Source organism: Gossypium raimondii, chromosome 3 (genome assembly GCF_025698545.1).
Source record: "Gossypium raimondii isolate GPD5lz chromosome 3, ASM2569854v1, whole genome shotgun sequence".
Lineage (NCBI taxonomy): Eukaryota > Viridiplantae > Streptophyta > Magnoliopsida > Malvales > Malvaceae > Gossypium > Gossypium raimondii.
In genome coordinates this window covers 4,112,106-4,133,313 of record NC_068567.1, presented here as the reverse complement: position 1 = coordinate 4,133,313, position 21,208 = coordinate 4,112,106, and the positions used below count along the sequence as shown (strand labels likewise).

Below are 21,208 nucleotides of genomic sequence, written 5' to 3'. Positions count from 1 at the left end.
TTTGATAAAAGTTTTATATTTTAATAATCGAAGGTAAATTTTGATTTAATTAAAATTCATTATTAAAATTATTAATTTTAATTATATCAACTTTAAAATTCAAATTAAGCACTAAATAATTAACAAATTTTGTCGATTGAGTCTTAGTTCAATTGACATCGACATTGTTGTTAATGCAGAAGGACGTGAGTTCGAAGTGCCCTAAAGTATCATGGAGACTCGTATATTAAAATTCAGATTGTATTTAATCTCATTTACTTAAAAAATGAGTAAATTAATCCTTGTATATTAAACAAAAAATAAATTGATCTTTTGTTTAAAATTTCTATTAAAACTGACAAACAGAGATCAATTTTTAACAAGGGACTAATTTATCTATTTTTAAGTTTAATAATCAAATTTAACTAAATAATAATAATCAAATTGATAAAAAAATGTAAACATAATGCTTAAAAGGAAAGAAAGTAATCCCAAAACAACAATATTTTGGAGAAAAAAAATAACAAATTTTAAATAAAATTCTCATCAAACACCATCTGGAAATCATTGAACTATTTTTTTTTTTTTAATATCAAACTGCCAAAAAGCCTTTCCAAATGGCATTTTGTTCTGTTGAAATTTTGAAAGCAACCAAAAGAAGAGGATGTAAAGTCTCAGATAAACAGGACATATTTCTACAACTAACCCTAGATGGTTTTGTCTTTTGAGTTCCAAGACATGGTTCATTACTTCACAATCACCTACAACTACTATAAGTTCCAGTCAACATTAGAAATACAGCTTCTCACCATGTCAAATGCAAGAAGCACACAACAATTATAATAATTAACACACAGGCATTGCTACCATTAAAATGGTTAGTCATTACAAGCAAAAAAACCATTTAGAAACTTAGCTCGGTTGGTAGTCGTCATCTCAGTAGTTACAATCTCCAGAGTAGTCATCGTCTATCAGTAGTAAGCCTGCTGATATGCTGGTGCTATACCATTACCATACCCTCCATATGCAGGATAGTTCATGGGAGCTCCAGGGTAAGAACCAGCTAGCTGAGGGGCTGCTTCTGGTGAGTACATATACGGACAGGTGGGTGGGGTTTGGGTTCCGTACATGGCAGGTGGGGGGGATGGGTATGCTGGGACTGCAGCAGGGTACTGAGGGTGTGAGGGAGACCTGACAATTGACGGTGGTGCTGCAAAAGATGAGACGTATGCATTCGTTGAACGGCCAGCTTTAGCTGGAGGCATTGGACCGCCATTACTGGCCCGTGTTCGCTTGTTAGCAGGAACTGCAGCTGGCTTTCTCTTCTCAGTCTTGGTCTTCTCTAGCTGCTCAAGGCGTTTCTTGAGGTTTTCTGGGGGAAACTCTGCCTCGAGTTTGTACTCTTCGATGCACTTCATGACTGCCCGAAGTGCTGATTGCTCTTTGCGTGCAGCAAGTTGCTGTATAAATCAAGAACTACTACTTATTAGTAGAAACATAACTGCTAGAAATGAAGAATACTTTAAGGTATAGACGACCATGACCAATCAATCTCTCCCACCTATTTGTCAATAGTCAATACCACCGGTTTCATGGTTTTTGGCATTAATTAGGAGATAAAAAGTAGAGGTGTTCATGGGCCGGGCCGGGCCCATAAAAAATTTCAGCCCGAGTCCTAGGCCCAGGCCCGGGAGAAAATTCCTAAGCCCGGGCCCGGCCCATTTTTTAAATAAACACCAAAAAAATTTTAGAAAATTAAAAAAGTATTTAAAAAAAAAGTATTTTAAAATATTTTTAAAAATAAAAAATATATTTATTATATTCGGGCCGGGCCGGGCCTGGGCCAAAAAAGTGGTGCCCGAGGTCCGGCCCATTTTCTAAACGGGCCTCATTTTTTTGCCCAAGCCCATATTTCGGGCCTATATTTTTACCCAAACCCTCCCATATTTCGGACGGGCCGCCCGGCCCATGAACACCTCTAATAAAAAGGTATGCAAAGAGCTTTTATGAATATTTCTTAGATAAAATCTAGAGAAAATCCCACATCCCTAATCCTCACAATAAAAAGTGAGCCTCAATACCATTAACCGCCACAAAGAATATATGACAGCAATCAAACAAGAGAACAGAACACTCTGCTTACGCAAAGAAAAGGATAATTGAATATCACTAATAGTAAAGAATAAAACCAATTATCAGTACAACTAAAGAATGGCATACCGCAGCCCGGCCGGCATTATTGGGATCTTCCAAAATAGATGAAGCTGCCTTCTTTGCATCCTTCAAGAAAGCTTTTAGCAGGGGCACAGGGGGGAACCTGTTAACGAGCCCGACTTCATAAGTGAAATGAACTGCATCAAGCTGTTGTCCTTTACTGATCAATTCTTCAATCATGTCTGCAGAAAAGAACTTAAAAGGCATTACAAACTCAATCTTGTAATTGTAATTTAATGAGTCAGGTTCCAATTAACTATGGTAAATAGTCATAGAAAGGATCAACAAAAGCTATGTTTTCAATGAAATATTGACCATGTTAAGGATTTAACAGTGTTAAAATAACATACAAATTAATTATCCTAAACGTAGATCGATATAAAAATTAGACATTCAATCTTATTTGAGTCATGCATGTTACATCCATTAGGCTCCACTACTAACACCTTTGAAGTCAGATTTTTCTTAGTAATCCAACCCCATGAATATCTAGCTTTACCTATCTCAACATGAAGTTCTATGTTCTTAATTCTATTTGAACCACAACAACTAGCTAGTAAACTCTTCACAAGACACAGCACCGAAGTCCCAAAATGATAAAAGTAAATGGTCCTCTGAAGAGAAACTATCTTCCAAAAACATCAACCAACATAATGAGAAGACCATGTGTACAAATACCTTCATACACACACACATTTTTATATATAAGGACCAGTCAAATCACGTGCGAGCTTATACACAAGCATGAATCATCTCCAAAGTATGTAATCTTACAAAAGAAAAGACAAATGCTTTACCAACATGTTAGATTAGTAGTAGCTAAGTAACATCTTTCATTACGAGTCACTTAATTACGTCTCTCAACTACGGCTAGGGATTCTTCATTTTGAAGAAGTACCCATGGCCAGCCAAAATTCAACCAACATGCCCAATGAATTTTGATTCCAGCCAACCATCCAAGGATAAAAAGAAAATATATATCATACTCATTGTATCTAAGACTCCTAAATGCAAGCAATACTGCTCATGAAATGCCCTAGAAACTTATCTTTACAACAATTAAGTTAATTCTGCACTTTTGCTACACTATCACAGTGAAGATTAATATCCCCATTCCCAGTGCTTAAGTTAAAAACCCAATTTCTAGAACACAAGCTCCTCTAATAAGCTGCACCATTTTTGAAACTCTTAATCATATTCTCACTAACAGAAACTAAATCATAATTCATAAGAAGTTTTGAAAATACTGTAATTCAATCACGAGAAGAAAATCCCCATACCAGGCATTTTATCACCGAGGCCAAGCGAAACTGCAAGCTTAGGCATTTGTTTCCTCCAAGCAGAGCCAATAACAAGCTTCCTATAAAGGTCCAACTCCTCTTCGTTAACAATCCCAAACGTAATCAAGTGTTGAAAAAAAGTATGAACATCAGGAGTCTTCACATTGTCAATCCCTCCTCTCTCTTCGAGGCTTCTTTTCCATGTCTCCGCGATTTCTTTCGCCTTCTCTTTCACACTCCGCGTAATCAGCATCCTCGATTTTCCGATCACTGGATCAACCACCGCCGGAATCAAGCTTTCTAGAACCAAAACACAAGCCCATCCTAAATCATTTCCTCTCTCATTCCCTCTTTTATCCACCGGAAATACCTCCGATATGGCCTCCATAACGAACTTCGCTGGATCGATGCATTCCGATAAAGCTTCTGGAATTTTCTCTCTTAATAATTCGATATCTTTCTTCCGGCCGGAGACAAAGTTCCAGAACTCTTTAGCTTCCATTCTCAAACACGTTGATTTCAGGATTTGCAAAAGGCCGTCTCCGTTGTCAACTTCTCCGTCGGGATTGTCGTCGTTTAAGGTTTTCAAAGCATCTTTTTTTAGAAGCTCGACTCGGTTGACTGCAATCTTGACGCTGTCGTCGATGCTGAGTTCTCTCTTCTTGAGTGAGTCGAGTGAGGTCTTGGTCTCCGAGTCTAGTGCTTCGATTTTGCGTTTCAAGGCCTCCGATTGTCTCATCAGATTTGCCTCAAGTGAACTTATGTGATCGGAGAGTTCTTTCCACATAAGAGTGCAGCCCGTCATAAGAGATGTTTGATGCTGGAACTCATCGAAACTAGGCTGAGTTAACTCGGTTAACTCACCCGGATTGGGGACCGACCCCATGGTGAACTTTCTTTCGTTCGTTAACTCGTCCGGGTGACTGACTCAGTTCGCTGAAACCAAAGGACAGAAGAAATTAGAAATTAGAAACCCTAGCAACGGAGTAACAAAGGAAGTCAAAAAGCTTAAGCAGATGCTAGCGTGGATCTTTCAGAACAGGCCACGTGTAATGCTTATCTCTACCTTACGCCGTCGGTGCGCATACTTTTGTCTGAGTTAATTCTTTCTATTCTTTGTCTACATATATCATATAGGGATAATAGTAAGTTTGACCCCTTACTTTCACAGTCCCTGTACTTTTAATTTATTAATTTTGGTACCTAAATTTTTTATTTCGTCTATCAATTTGATACCTGACACTAACGGTGTTAAATGCTGACATCAATCGAGTCGTAACCAAATCATGGGCTGAGTTGATTCGTTGTTCAAACATGTATTTGTGAATGTAAAACAATAAAAACTTAAAAAATATTTGTAATTTTTTTCATGTGTATATGTGTTGAGACCACAAATAAGAATGCGATATGAAAATGACATTCAATAAATAATGAAACACTTTATAACTTATTTTCTCAATTAAATTATATTTTAATTATTTCTCCAACCGGGTTATATCTGATTAATTTATAACACCATTTAATTAAGAAATTAAAGTTAATTAAATATATATATTGATAAAAGTGAAAACATAATTAAAATTAAAATTTATAACAAATTAAAGTAAAACTTGATTGAATCGATAAAATTATGGTTTCGTAATGAATTTAAATTTGATTATGAGTTTTAATTGATTTTATTATTAAAATATAAAAAAACAAAGATACTTACGTAATAATATAACTTATTTTACTTATAAAATAGTGTTTTATTTGTTTCTTCAACCAAATTAATGCCATGTTGACAACAATTCTATAAGGGTTTAAATTAAAATTTTCAAGATTAAATCGGTGATTGAACCGACTAAACCACTAGTACCTAATCCAGTCAGTTTGATTGATCCAATCTATTTAATCGATTCAATTTAATAAATTATTTAAAAAACCGATTCACAAGTTAACCAATTCACAAGTTAACCAATTCAACCACTTATTTAAAAATATATATATTAGATTTGAAAGTAATAGCACTAATCATAATTTATTCTTATAAATTGACAGGAAACAATTTACTGTTTCAACCCATTCTTTATACCATAAATTTTTTAATATGCAATTTTTTTAAAAATAAGAAAGAAAAAAGCAAACTAATTATGTAATTTGAACAAAACTCGAAATAAAAAATTGAGATACTAATTTAAAATTTCAGTGGGAGAGAAAAAAATTACATCTTTTTCTTTTCTAAAACTTGTGGTAATTACATAATACAACCCAAAAAGTAAGCATTTCACTGTAAATTCGACACTTGATCACACACATGATGCTCCTCACAATAACCAGAACGATCTTTGCGAAGATCCAACGTTGATTTAGTTTCCATCTCTACTGCATCACAATTTGTACGCGTACCAGAGATTAAAGCCTTCTCGGGGGAAGCCGACATTGCTAACTTCTCCCCAGACTCGGAACCGGCAAGTGTGTTTTCCTTAACTGAGACTCGAACTCCAAGTTCATCGGAAACAGCTACGTTATCAACTTGATTAACACCCTTACTCGTCGTATCACTCTGACTGTTATGTTCATCAGATTCTCCGACAGATGATTCAGCTAGCTTGTCCCCTGATAGAGTTTCTTCAACATTGTCGACTGCATCTACAGCATCCATATCTATATCACCATCTTCACGGGATTCAGTATTTTTCTCGATAGCAGAATCCGATACCACCATTTTATTTCCCTTGTCTACCGCATTATAGTCCATAGAGGAAGCAAAATTTTCACTGTCCGAAGCAGATTCGGTTTCCTTGTTCCCAGACTGTGAATCAGTCTCATCATCGGACTGATTATCTTCGGCGGGATCATCAAGTCCTGCCTTATTCTGTAGCTCAAGTGCATCATGGCTTGAGCTAGGGTTAGCATTGTATTTACCATCTGGGGATGCATCTGAGGAACTACTGGTTCCACAAGTATCATTCGTAGAAACATTTGGACATCGGGAATCTGAATCAGCACCTTCAGTTTCACCATTTATCCGACTAGAATGATTCAAACCACCATCATCACATTCTTGAGTATCATTCCCAGATGATAAACCAGGTTTAGATCCGTTAGCCACCTCAGGTGTCGGTTCAGTACACTTAGCACCTAGAGGGGCAAATCATTGAGAAAGTTAAGAACAGTAAATAAAACATAAATGGGAAACAATTGGAATATTTGCATTACCTGTCACAGCAGTCGCCTCCATGTTTTCCAGCTTCAATAGAACCTTCTGCAGCATATCTATACCAGGAAAGACCAACATATTCACGGACCTCATTTCTTGCTTAACTGATTCTTCTAGTGCGGTGAAACCGAAAACAGCAGTCCATGTATGTGTAAGTTCAGCAATTGCAGGGATGACTAGTTTGTGAACCTTCAGAGAACAGAGAGCCTTCGAAAACAAAAGAACAAATAAAATCAATGATGCAAGGAACAACAAAGTTAAGCATAAGGCTAACATGACATATATATATACAAAGACACTTCAACGTCTCCATCCTCACGGCTTACCGACTCAATAGCACAGAAAAGCCGTCGGAACATTCCCTGATGCCTGTAGATGTGACGTGTGCCAATGAACGGCATCTCTGCTAGCTCAGTTCCATGGAACCTACATACAGCAATAAGATACCAAATCGGTAAGCATTCATTTGATTAATAGTCCAGATGCATGTAATGCACCCATCCAACAAGAAGTCAGGTGAGTGTGTTTTGATAAGTGATTCCAGTCTTCACTATGTTTGTTTGACATTTTTATGGGTCCAAGGGGGGAAAGTGCAGCGCTACAGATGCTAAAATGTTATTTACCTGATTGATGCTGCAGAAATTATTTCATCGCCTCTCTCCAGAATAGCAGTGTAGAAGCCACTATAATTCAGCCGGTTGAAATTCGATCTTGAAAGATAAAAGCAGCAAAAGCAAATTGAAAACAGTTAGATATTTGATGTTCAAAAAAGAACATTACGACAACAGTAACTATAACAAGTACAATAGACTGCCAACCAGAAAACAGCAAATGGATAAATAACATTAGCCAAAATCATAACATAAGCTGTTGAATGTTAATTTAAAGCTGTTGAATAAAATATATCAGACAGCACATAAATATGAAATTTATCCCTCGGATTATTTGGAAAACTGTTATAATACCTATAATACTACATACAATCATTATTGGACAGTTCTCTGAAAGTAAATCTATAAATGACAAGAAATGCAATAAGAAATCATAATGTGCATACTGATACATTGTGCTCATCCAAACCTGGAAGTAACTGTTCATGCTAATATATCAAACATAATCTAATAAACATAGCAGGAAAATTCAACTACCACAGGATAAAATAAACAAAAACCCACTTCACAAGTTAGAATGAGACTAATAATTAACATCAAGAAACAAAAAATAAGTGTGATATGCTAGACAAGCACTATCATGGAGAAACTAATATGACCAACATCCTAATAAAATTCAGCAACCACAATGCTTACCCACAATTGTAAAGGACATTATTGACTATGTTGATCCCACTTCTCCTGTCAACGATGGGCAAAAAGCATTCATCCATCACAGTCAGTGCAACAGCTAGTTTAGAATTGCATTCCACCCTTTGCGTAAGCCCTTTGGCAATTATATCCAAATCTGCACCTGTTCTTCGAATAAGAGACCATGAAAATCCTGCTTCGAGTTCATGTTTGACCCCTAGATACTTCTGTAAATGCTCAAAGAGCTGTAGAAACAACAAAAATATTTCTTAATATGTGACTTCATATTTTTAAACATAGCGCCTTCATAGTATGATATAAAAGCAGTTAAGCCAGGAACCAGATCAAGGCGCTAGAAAAAAGGAAAAAATATGCCAACTTTTATTCGGGGAAAATAAAGAAAGTGAGAATCTATACTTTCATTATGCATCAACTCAATTAGGGAAGAACCTAAAAGAACAAATTCCTAAATCAAATGATGAGATAAGATACAACTAAAACTTCCAGAAAACAATATGTCACACACCTACAGACCAACCTTTCTGTTTAAACATTTATAAAAAAAATAAAAAAGCAAACACTGCAGCAAATACGAACTTTATTGCTACACTTCATGATAACAGTTTCACCCACAGCAACAGCAAAAAGTTGTGTTGCTCACTTATAAAATTTTAAAGAAAAATTACGATTCCCAATTAAAGATATAAAAAACGGAACTTTGATATGCATAAATTGAATAATAGAGAAACAAAATCCCAAGACAAATGGCATGATATACAATCTAGCAGAAAACACATATACAAACCTTGATGAACTGTTCATATTTAACAGAGGATCAAGGTCAAATAGCAATTTTAGTTACCCATAACTATAGTAACAAATGCCAATACCTTCATGTCATGAATAAACCTGAGTTACTTTATGACATACATTACTCTCTTCTTGGCAATGTGATGTAAGATTGGTTTAACATCAATTAAAGATGACATATAGAGGGTATGATTGCTTCTAGGATAGTTTTTTCCCCATTTTCTTGGTTTACATCTAATCAAAATATTCAGCATTCCAACAGAAGAAAAACAAATTACCTCTCTACATGTCTGCCCACAAAAAGGAAGGACTAAACTGTTCGAATCAATATGAATCTCATCTTTCACTTCGATGCATGATTTGTGGTCTGCAAAAGTGGAAAGGATCAGAATATTATTGAAAAAGAAATCAAGGAAACTACACGGCAACTTCAAACTTCAAAGAATTGAGAACACTAAAAGGAAGAGAATCAGTACATCTTTTCTCGCACAGGCTGCAAGTGAGAAGGGCGCAATCAGTTATCTCATCCTCTTGAGCAATGCCACTGCCAATACTACAAAATTTGCATATACAATTTGGACAGTGCCAATCACCCGCTGGTAGGAACTGTGAAAGTGCATAAATAAAAGCTAAGCGAAGCTAAGCGGCATTGTTAACGAGCAAGAGCCAAGTTATGAGAACTACTAATCAGTATAAGTCAACAAGCACCAAAGATCAAAAAAAGCAAATTTTCAACCAGGAGAACAAATTCAAAATAATTTTTCATTTTTTAAAACAGCAGATACTGTAAGAAGGATAAACTTTTTTCACTTCATCTTTTGGAAGGCAATTAAAAGCCAATAGTTTTCAGGTCATCAAAATGTAAGACAGAAAGCAATTAATATATTTATTGGTCATAGTTGAAAATTTTTCTATGGAAGCATCATTAAGCGACTGAAAAATATTTCTTACATTAAAATAAAAAACATTGCTCATAACAACTGAGGGAGCAGGTACTAAGAACAGTCAGCTCGGAGAAAACATTCAGGAAAAGGTACGTCTTCCAGAAGTCATAGAAAGAAAAGAGATATATGCCGCGTAAATTACATGTCCAACTGCTAATCCAAGGACTATTCAGAATTCCCTTAAATTCTGTTTGGCTCTAAACATATTTAGGGATCCCTAACCATAAGCTCAATAGTTAAGACCTTCAAAAGAACATAACTATCAACTTAAAGAAAGAAATTGTATTACTAAACAACATTTGTAGATCAAATTGGTCATTAGCTCCATTAAATTAACACAACCGCTATTTCTCAAGAGGAAGCAAGAAGATTGTTGGAATCGGGCCAGGGAGGGGGAGGGGGAGAGAAATAAATAAATGATCTATGTAAACTAAAGAACCCAAGATCCATGAATTGGAGCAGTCACGCTTCAAGTATCCCCTAAATTCTCTACCACTAAGAGCAATCTCTTCAACTACAAACCTGCATTAATCTCTATAACTGATCCAGAAGTCTACAAGGAACACTTATAGAAAAAGAAAGCAAACAAGAGACTCAACACCATTATAAATATAAAACACTAGATAGCTGGTGCAAAAATTATGCAGAAGTACCTCTATATTGAGGCAGCTCTGATGAAATGTTGAGGGACAACTGTCACAACATATCAGATCCCCACCATCTCCACAAATGCCACAAGTATCATCATTGGGGTCATCACCATTTACGTCTACAGAATGAAAACCAATCTGCTCAGACTCCACTTGTCTGTTCCATGCATCAATTTGGCACTGAAGGAGAGAAACACCAGAATCCAAACATATATTCTGAAATGGTTGGCGTAATTTGCTTCCAGCATGTATCTCAAATTTTGAAACAGTGAGGATTTTACTACAACAACCACAGTGGATTCCATCCCTTGTGATCCAGCCCTCTAGCATCACTTTTGTTCTCCTACGATTCATATACTGCACCTTTTCGCTCAACTGCACAGCACCAGAATCAATCAGCCAGGCAAGCAGTGTTCTTCTCCCAGAATATGGAACAAAGTCATCACCCTCTGAACTCAGACCCACATTAGAACCACGAACCAACAAGGTACATCTCCCAAGTTTTCTACTTTTTCTTCCATGAAGAATACGAGAACTGGATATAGAGGATGGTTTTTCATAGCTATCATGCACATGGAGAGAACTTTGACCTTTTGCATTTCCATTGTTGTCATTCATTCGATATTTGGATAACTTACCCTTCATGAAGGAACTTAGTTTCTCTTCATGACTCAAGCTATCCATACTCTCATCCTCATGCCTGGTACTTGAAGATTTCCTAGCAACAGCTTCTTGAGCATTCTCACTGTCACTTTCATCTTGTCGCTTCTTTTTCATCTCCTTTTTCATCTTCTTTCCTGTTTTCCTTGTTAATTGGCTGAGTACTTCATCTGATAATGGGGTAAATGCAGGACCATCCCCATAGGGTTTGCCCTCATCCTCCTCATCCAGCTGCTTTAGAAGTGCATCATATGCCTTGATGATGGACCAGTACGCAGTTCCAGCAGGGTTGATGTACACTGCATCCAAGTAGTCCCTGTTCCTCCTTGGTCTATAATCTATGGTCCAGCCTGCTTCCTGAAGCATCCCCCTTATTCGTTCCCGTAATTTCTGTTTTTCTGTGCCACATCCACGCCTAACGTTTCCTTCTTTGATTCTGGTAGGCTGAAGCTGCTCAACTTGAGTTTTCTGCCCTTTGCTACCTACCCTCTTCGTTGGGTTAGAAGCTTCTGTATCCTTTGGTCGTAGCTTCAGAGATGTATCACTGTCTTCTGAATCACAGTCAGAGACCTTATTCTTCTTAGTTGTTGGTGTCCTTAGCAAATTTGCTTTCTTTTTCTCTTTCCTACCAAAAGAAACCGGTTTCTCCAGAACTTCTGTCTCAGAGTACAATGACGGAAGAACATGCAAGTTCCTCCTAACTATATCATCAATCCTTGAACCACTCCGGCCTTCCTCAACTTCCAAGTGATCAAATTTTTTCAAAGGTTCACCAACCTTCTTTTTCTTGTTCATCATTACCTTCAAAACACCATTTTTGCCCTGAACCCTGATGGGTCCATCTGAATCAGCCATGTACCTCTCCCTCAACAAGGGATAATGGATCCGACTGCCATCCCTATCCTTCCTAAACCTGTTTCTATCATCATGATCCCGACTTATCCCATCACTTTGATCAAAGTACAATTTTTTCTTCTTTTTCTCAAGAAAAGCATGCCTGCTTGGACCACTCTCATACTCTCTCTTAATTCTCATCCGAGCAACTGCAGGCATTGATCCCAACAGTCTCCTCCCACCAACCTCTTCTCCACCATAATCAAATCTGTTCCTTCTCATAATCACGTCCTCATCGAGTCCATCATACTCATTAAAGTCAAACACATCTAACTTATTCCTCTTACTCTCACTCAAATCCTCCTCATTCCAACCAATGAAACCTTCCTCACTTGGCCTTATCCTCTCCTCCCTATTCCTCTTCCTACCAATTTCACTCTCTTCATAAATAGCTAAACCATTACAAACTTGAATTGTTTCCGGCCCAACCCTCCTCCGAGGTGGCATTACTAGCTCATCGCTAGAACCCGAGTCACTCATAATCATCCTAGACCTCTTCTTATCTGTTTTAGGCTCGAAAATCTTACGGGCCCCTGTGGACCCGGCTCCACCCGAACCATCCCCTTTCTTCCTGACAATCAAACAACCCGATTGGCTCCTATTCTTCACCACAACCCCCGAATGCTCACCAGATCTCAATCGCTCTTCCATCAAAAACCAACCAAACAAAAAAGGACCCTAAATTCCTATCCTTTTCCTCAAATTCATCACAAATTCAAAACAAAATCCGTTAAAAACACAAGAATAAAACCTAAATCTCTCTCATCCACCAGATCTGCGGTGAAAATTTCCAAGAAAAAAGAAAGTGAAAACCAGACTGAAAAAAAAAATTCTTTTAAAAAAATAGTTTAAGTTTCCAAACAAGATAATTTCTCAGGCGAAAAGTGATGATACCTCGCTGTAGACTAAAACACAGTTTCCTTTTATCGGAATTCGCCGGTGATAACTGACGCAATTTTCCGGCGAAGAAAACGAGAGGAGAAAATTAGAGAAAAAGAACAACGGGGACAGGGAGACAGAGAGAAATATATATATATACTTCGCCTTTGGATTATATAAAATTTTTAATAAAAACAAATCCAAAGCTGCTTTGGATTTAATTAATTAATATAATATATTACTACTATTTGGCATTTGCCTTTTTTTTTATTTTTTTTATATTTTACGTTTTCCTTTTTCCTTTTTTTCGGGTTGTTGATTAATTTAATTAACCTCGTCAGCATTTTATCTCCGTCCAAATCTCGCTGTGACAAGAAGTCGGGCATGACGATACGACATCGTTTGATGAAAACGTCAGATAGGGCCCACGATTTCCGTTTGCTTACGTAACGATTCTCATTACACGTTACTGTTGAACTGTTTGACCCAGGTGGTCTGTTGTTGTTTTTACCGTTTGACAAAACCCTTTTCCTCCCTTTTTTTTTCTTTGGCATAATGACTCATTTACCTTCTAACCTTACAAAAAAAAATATTTTAGTCCTCCACTCTTTTATTCTTTAATTTTGTATTTTTTTTAATCAAATCACCTACAAATAGATAAAAATTTAATAATTTTAATTTTATTGACTTGGCATACACATAGATTATAACGTAGATGACACATTAGTATTTAATTATTTTTAAAATATAAAAAATATTTTTAATATTTTAAAATTTTAAAAATTAATTAAATAAATAGCTAAAATAACTTTTTCTATAAAGTTGAAGGGCCAAAAGATTTATTATGCCTTTTCTCTCTAGAGTTTGCTTCCTATAAAGCATAGCAAGAGTTTGTAATTTAAGATAGATGTCTAAATTTTTTGGTCAAATTAGTTAATGATGTTACCCTTACTGTTATACACTGGCGAAGTTAAAAAATTTTAAATGTTCGAAATTAAATTATAATTTTACGATAGTAAAAATATAATTTTACTATATTAATAATTTCTATCTTTATAATTTTAAATGATTAAATCAAATTTTTATTATTTTTAGAAGTTAAAGTATAATTTTATCTTTAAAATTTTAAAATTTTCAAAAGATCTAAATAGAAATTGTTCCATTTTAGGGCCGGGTTTCGCCCTGCTGTTTTACTCAGTTAAAAAAAATAGTCATGTCACCTCTCATTAAAATCTAATTAAATAAAAAATATATTAATATTAAAAAATAATTATATTAATATTAAAAAAATAAGAAATATTCCTCCCACTTTCATTACAATGAGAATAATCTAGATTAGTAATTGAGTTTGTGTTTTATCCATTAATATCAGTCACTTGCTAATTCTCAGCTTTGTTTGAGATCAAGAGCATTGCTCATCCTTTTCGACTTGTCCCCATCTATGTGCTACAAAAATAAGCTATTTTTGTTTATTTTATGATACTAAATGATAGAGATGAGTGCGGAAACAGGATCGTAAATTTATCCAAATTACGAATTTGATCCACGTGATATAAAATTACCACAACCTCCTATAACATCTCTCATGGGCTTATATCACAAAGCAATCAGGTTTATGTCACTTGATTTCCACATTGGAGCCGGTAGAGGCAGGCAAGCAGGCAGCAGCAATCCGAATAAATCCTTCAAGAACCTCGGGCACAGGTTGATCTTTCGTTACAACTCTCTCGTACTCTCTAGTATCAAGTATAGCTAGTGCTGCGGTGTCAGTAGAAATGAGCATCCATACAATATGAGCACCCCATTAAAAACATTGAAAGATTATCTATTACGGAATGAGACAGTGAAACAACAACAACATTTTTCCTTTTGAGAGCTGAAGATAACAATGATTCATTCAAGTAATTCTAAGCATGAGACCATCTTAAAGAAGCACATTGATGAGCTAATAGACTTTTCTAAATAATTCTTACCTATCATTTAAAGGGTAGTAGATAGGGCGATTCACGCTCACCATACTTGTTTGTTTTATAAATAGAGTCTAGACCATTTGATTAATAAAACAGTCTTGTTAGGATAATTATTATTATTGGCCCAAAAATTTAAATGGGTTTGGGCCGAATTCTATTGAGCTCGTGGATAGAGCTTGCTCTCCTGCGAAGATACATATGCATAGGGCTAGATAAATACGTGTCAGGTCTAGAATAAGATACGTGTTTGTATGCATGAAACCTACCTAATATATCATATTAATGAACAGTACTCATATCATATAAATATATAAACACCACCATCTTAGAGGGACAGTGAAAAATACTCAACAATTGTCAAATAGATTATGAAGCCCAATTTGGTTATCGAAAAAAGATCTATCAATCTCGCTTCTTTTTTTTTTTTTTTTGTGGATGTTCGTGGCTGCTTCAAGTAAAGTATTGAAAAGACTCGTCCCACTCCAAATGATAAACAAGTGAATATTTTATGAGTAGTTTAAAAAATATATCAAAAAAGGTTGGTTAAGAAAGAAGATAATTTTAAATGTCTTTATTTCATATTTGAGTTAACATTTAATACATAAAATAATGTTAGAACAATGATAGAATCTGGTTCGTATAATATTAATGGTTCAAAAAATTAATTAAAATGTTTTAAAATTAATTTAAAATTTACATATAATATTAACAGTAACTATTTTTTATTTTTATTAAACAATAAAATTATTAATTATTAAAAAAATGTTGGGTGCAACAGTAAAGCACGCTATTTTCTTAGAGAGAGACACAGGTTAAAACTTTGGAGATAACATTATTAGAGGTGCAGCCACGAACTCTAAATATGAACCATAAAACGGACATAAAAAAATCAAAAATAATAAATCAATGGCTCACTATGGTGGCATATTGATTTCAAAAATAAATTTAAAAATTAAAGAAAGATTTACTCCCTTTATTTGGTAATTTTTTAAATTGAGTCCTTAAATAATTTTTATCATATTAAACTCGAAAATTGAAACCATTTTTAATTTGATTTTTGAAATGTACCTAAAATAAAAATAAATATTTATAAATATTTATAATAAACATGCCTTTAATTGAAATTATTATGATAACAATTACAAGTAATGCCATTAAATGATGATTAAAAATGAGGTACAATAGTAAGTGGAGCTTAGACATCCTTTTGATGTACTTTCTCTGTAATAATCTTGAACATTTGCAGGCCTTTGCTAAATGCATCATTAAATAGAATCCTTGTTTGCATTGATTGGAATCCAGGCATCCATGATAGAACTGCCACTGGACCCATCACTATGACTCCAAACATCATCTCATAGAATCGAGCCAAGGAAACCACAGAGTCCCACAGTCTGGTATGGCGAAGAAGGGGTTGAAATACTTGAGCTATGGATATAAGTCCCCAACCAGTAGGAACAAGAGCCAACAGGCTGGTGAAAACATCAACATATTTGAAGGCTGTGAACTGTCTCAGAGCAATACCAAGAAGTATTCCAAGTATCATCAAAAGGAATTTAGCCAGCCGAACATATATATGCTTTTTTGCCCCGTAGTTGTCCCGAACATACGACATCGTTAGATAGATTCCGAATGCTGCGAATATGAAGATCCAAGACCACAAGTAAACGAAAACACTCCCACTTTGGCCTGAAATTCCCAGATGGTATACAATTCCATATTGGAAAAAGAAGAAACGTAGGTTCAAAATGATTTCCAGTAGCTTTCCCCATAGGCTGGTTGTGAGTAAATGGTGCTGCTCCTCGTACCACCAACTTTCCCAGCTTTCTGTAGCCTTTGCAAATATGCTGCCGCGGTACCAAATCCAGTTCATGAAATCATCGAAGTCGTCTACAGTCTTTAGCCAATCAAAACCCGAAGGATTGAATAGGAAGGGAGCAAATATCCATGAGACAACTAGCAGCCAACATGTGAGTGACATGTCTATGTAAAAAAATGTGACCTTGGCTGATGGGGTGTATGTTGCATAAACCATGAGAATCAATCCGAACTCAATGGCCTTTATGAAATGGCTGCGTGCGTACAATCTGTAATTCTCTGCGAAACTTGTGTGTTGCACGACGAAATTACGCCCGGTTTGTCGATACTTTGCACCTCCGTGAAGGACAGTCCGACCAAAGAAATGTACACGCGTTCCCATTGAGAACGTGTAGAAAACAGTTGAAAGCTGGAGCTGCATTACCAAGAATTCCCAAATTGCTTCAAGGAAACCACTCTCGACTGAGCTCTCGAGTATTGCTGGAAGTGTCATAAAGAGACCAAACTGGATGATGAGTTCTTGATTGATAACAGCGCTCAGTGCTTTCTTGCTGTTGGTATCGTTCCCTAGAACGGAATTCTCGACACCACTGAGAGCCAGATAAAGTTGACCCCATAGGAATCCATAGACAGAAAGGACGATCACTGTTGTATTGAAAAAATATCCAATTGTCGTGTGAAAGAATGATAACATCCTGAAAAAATCAAGTCTTTGACCCAACCTGTAAACATCTCTGCTGAGGAATTGTTCCCCACTCCCACAAGCTATCTTGGCTTCAAAGGTTGATATTTGATTCAACCCAAGGTCTCGACCTTTGCCCACTTGAATGTATTCATGGTGTGTGACACTGCCCCCTCTCAAAGTACAGTTGAAGCCGGCAAAAATGTCCTCACTGATATTAATCACTTTGGAGGCTTTACTAAGGCCACCACGAGTCATGAACCAAAGCCTATCGAACATATCGGGATGGCCGTAATGCATTCGGATTTTCAGCGGATTAGCAAAGAGACGTTGAAATAAGGTAACAAAACTCGTTTCCTGTGCTGACATAAACCAAGCAACTGATGAAACAGAGCCACTGAAAATATGTTCTCTAACTCCCAAGATAGTTGGTCTATGGATTCCATGATGGTGCTTGAATTCTTCCAACAGGTTACGGATTTTTAGTGCTTCCTCGAAATAGTTGTCTTGGTTCATATCAATAGTTTGAACTGCATCACCACGAGTGAAGACAATGCCATGGTTTTGATTCTCTGGTTTGCCTTCTCCAATGTTCATTGGACCAGGCAACTTGATTCGATATATCTCCACCTCCCGTTGTAATTGCCGGTCGTACTTAACGAGAACCGAGTAATATTCCTTCTCGTCGCTCTCTGTTGAAACCTGATCAACATAGGCCATCCGAAGGGATTCATTATGTTTCAAAAGATCAATGATTTCCTCAGCACGAGGGTCTCCTATGGCCTTATGTTCCCAATACTTCTGACATGAAACAACATAGGTATACTTCATCAGAGCAATACCTTCTTCCTCTTTTGTTACGGTAATATCCGTCTCAGATGAAGAATCGAGAAAAGCTAGCAGCTGTAGAGCTCGATAATAGTACATCATGCCTCTGACCGTGCGTGCAAATGTCTGGCCTCTATAAGATGCCCAAAGCCTTAAATCTCTTAACTTGGTTGTCCATATTTCATCTGCTGTCACCATTCCCTCTCTACGCATTCTTTCGATGAAGTTCTTCCACTCATCATCATAAATGGTCTGCAAATAATACAGGATAGAAATCCCATCCTCGTTCTTAGTTTTGAGTGTTTTTTTGCTGTACAACACAGCTTCATCGTTGAAAGGGGTAAGGACACTGAAAGCTATCATCTCCTCCACTCGAGGAGCTCGAGGCATTTTCATAAAGAGTGAGTTACTAAAGAAAGCAAGTCGACGCCTTGCCTCGTTATTAACAGGAATGGAATGCATGGAGTCCCTGGTGGTAAGAATTGTATGCAAGCGCTTAACCTGCATATAGAAGTCCTTATTACTAGGATCCTGCGACTCAACTGCGTTCTCGAATAGCAATCCTGCCATGGTGGTTCGACTCTTGGGAGCCAATCCATCTTCCCTCAATTGGTCCATTGTCCTCTTTTCTTTGAAAAGGTAAGGAACAACAATTTCATAAAGTGACTGCATAGCATTAGCAATCTCATTCACATTCTTGTTTGGTTCAAGTAGCAGCTCAACAAGTTTTATCAACCTGGAATGGATTTGAAGCAGTGCAATCATTCTAAATGTCTTAGTGAACTTTTCAATCTCGATAGAATGATCGATTTCCTGAAACAAGGCTTTGAGAATGGAATGCTCCTCGGTACTGCTTTTGATTAGTTTATGAAGCATCAAGTACTTGACACAATCATATGTTTCAATCACAGCACAACGCCTATACTCATTCTTGCATATTTTATACCAGAGCCAGTTATCCGGCTCATCGTAGAAGTCCATTGCCAGATTAAGAGAGCGTAGCAACTCATTCCCCAAAAGAAAACATGGCCAACGAATGACCCTGATCTCCCATGAATTCGGAGGCAACTGTAGTAGCCCAACCTCTTCATCAGAAATGATATCTTCTTCCCTAAAAGTGGTAACTATTTCATTCCATATTAAAGCAAACTCGTTAGCCTTAACCAGGTTCGATTCGAGTTCGACCATTTTGAAAGGCCGCTGCAGCCCACATCTCACCTTCACCTGATGAATGGCTTCACACAGTTTTTCCCTTAAAGAACCTCCAGTGATCATTATTTCCTCTTGTGGCAGCAAATTGAATTGAATGGCAGTAGCAAAGAACCGAAACCTCCATCTCAGCTGCTCGATGTTTCGAATTTCACCCAACAGTTGCAGCAACCCCATGGCAGCCCCCACAAAGGGAGAATAGAATGAGTACCAAACCTGAGTATCAGCCAAGTAAATCAACACCACAGGCAACCACAACAACCCAATAGTGAACTTGTTGCTGACACTAAATAGGGCTTGCCAGTCCCACTCATAGTCTGCAATTGTTGAATCCAACAATTGTTTTGTTGTGCTAATCATGGGCTTGATCTGGAAGAAGTAACTGACGGTAAATTTTGTACCTAACACCAAAACCCAGAATAGGACATACTTGATTCTATCAACCAGACCTTCCCTCAATCCTTGACCGATGTAACAGTCACCATAGAACCACCATGATAGCAGGTCAAATACTTTCGAATTCAGGCAAATACAAGGAAGGAAAAACAACACCAATTCCGCCAGTTCAGGTAACCCATAAAGAAATGCAAGCCCTAGAAAAAAAGTTACCCTTTGGTTAGCCTCATTAGACCAATGCTTATCGTGGTTCCTTTGCACCCAAATCCTTGTGTAACAAAACACAAATGCGCCAGTCCAGGCTGCAGCAACCAAAATCCGTAGCACCATCCTAAGGACCAGTCGCGACGTGTGTCTCGAAACACGGCTAAACTCCATAGCTGGTTCAAGTAAAGCATGGAAAAGCCTCATCCCACTCCAAGTGATGAACAATGATAAAACTCGAACCTTAACATCCTTGTTATCCAAAGCCAGCCATGGATACTTCTTCTCCTCCCAGGCCAAGATTACCATTACGTGAAGGAAAAGAAACAGCATCACCCATAGCCTGTTGAAGCTTCTGTAAACGTTCCAAAACGTCCTTCGTTCAACAAACCCAGTTTTCCTTTCGCTTGTAAACTTATTGTTGAAATCAAGTGGCCAGTTGAGAGTATGAAAACAACTTTTGCTCCAAAAGTACTCGTTGAAATCATCATAGTTCCTCCACGTATCATGCGGGGCGGTTCCATTTTTGCTTTTCGCCACCTCGGCCTCGATCGTATCATATATTGGCTTTACAACGCGGTTTAGAAACGCGTTTTCCCCAGATATCGATGGTATCCATGACCGTCCCGTGTCTTCATCAATGTAATCTTCTAGGATTTTGTTCAGTTCCATGGCCATGTGATGAAAAATGTAGCAGAGGCATTCGGGCATGAACCTCAAATTTGCGGATTCTCCCCATATCAATAAATACAGTCCAACGTAAAGCAACTCTCTACGAGTATCAGACTCCAAGTTGTCAACGTTGGATGCCTTCCCCAGGTAAGAACACCAGTTAGTGTAGTTTTCGAGTAGCTTACGCCGGAATTCGCGGAGGACTATGGCTTGGAAGGTTCCATTGTTGTCAACCGGTGGCATAGAGAGGCGCATATGGGCATTAGCCAAGTGGAGAACAAGGTGTTCCCTTTGGTTCTTTACGTTATCGTGTTGGAAACCAAAGAATAGTCCCAACCAATCGAGGAGGTCCATGGAAGAAGGATGCCATGTGTGGTATGGTGGCTCCCTGAGGTTACCCAAGGCGCGCAAGGATAATAAGACAGCGCGTACTTCAGGGTACCGAACGCACGGATGACTGGCATCGAGATTGTGAACAGGGATTATGTTGTACCCTTCGCCTTCTAGTGAAAGCCGGTTACAGGGTCGGGACATGGCACCAAAACTGTAGGAAATGCAAACAGGATACCAGGAACTTGAGTAGGATTGTCAATGTGTTCGGTTGTCAGTTTTGTCT

General features: G+C 37.3%; 2 protein-coding genes and 1 non-coding gene across 3 annotated transcripts; all 3 read right to left on the bottom strand.

Annotated features, from left to right (window-relative positions):
* Positions 1-646: 646 nt before the first annotated feature.
* On the bottom strand, positions 647-4,448 carry LOC105796649 (FRIGIDA-like protein 4a). The gene is made up of 3 exons (XM_012626412.2): positions 3,474-4,448; positions 2,200-2,375; positions 647-1,439 (listed from the first exon to the last, which is right to left on the bottom strand). The coding sequence occupies exons 1-3, from the start codon at positions 4,357-4,359 to the stop codon at positions 951-953; spliced, it is 1,551 nt and encodes a 516-aa protein (XP_012481866.1). The 5' UTR covers positions 4,360-4,448; the 3' UTR covers positions 647-950.
* A 1,181-nt stretch (positions 4,449-5,629) lies between these two features.
* LOC105796648 (callose synthase 12) lies at positions 5,630-21,141 on the bottom strand. Its single transcript, XM_052628008.1, has 9 exons — positions 16,022-21,141; positions 10,384-10,915; positions 9,263-9,392; positions 9,065-9,153; positions 7,983-8,221; positions 7,299-7,385; positions 7,002-7,101; positions 6,675-6,882; positions 5,630-6,596 (listed from the first exon to the last, which is right to left on the bottom strand). The coding sequence occupies exons 1-9, from the start codon at positions 21,124-21,126 to the stop codon at positions 5,740-5,742; spliced, it is 7,347 nt and encodes a 2,448-aa protein (XP_052483968.1). The 5' UTR covers positions 21,127-21,141; the 3' UTR covers positions 5,630-5,739.
* LOC128040294 (small nucleolar RNA J33) lies at positions 18,144-18,224 on the bottom strand. The gene has a single exon (XR_008194950.1). It is a non-coding gene; the product is annotated as a small nucleolar RNA J33 (small nucleolar RNA).
* Positions 21,142-21,208: the final 67 nt, after the last annotated feature.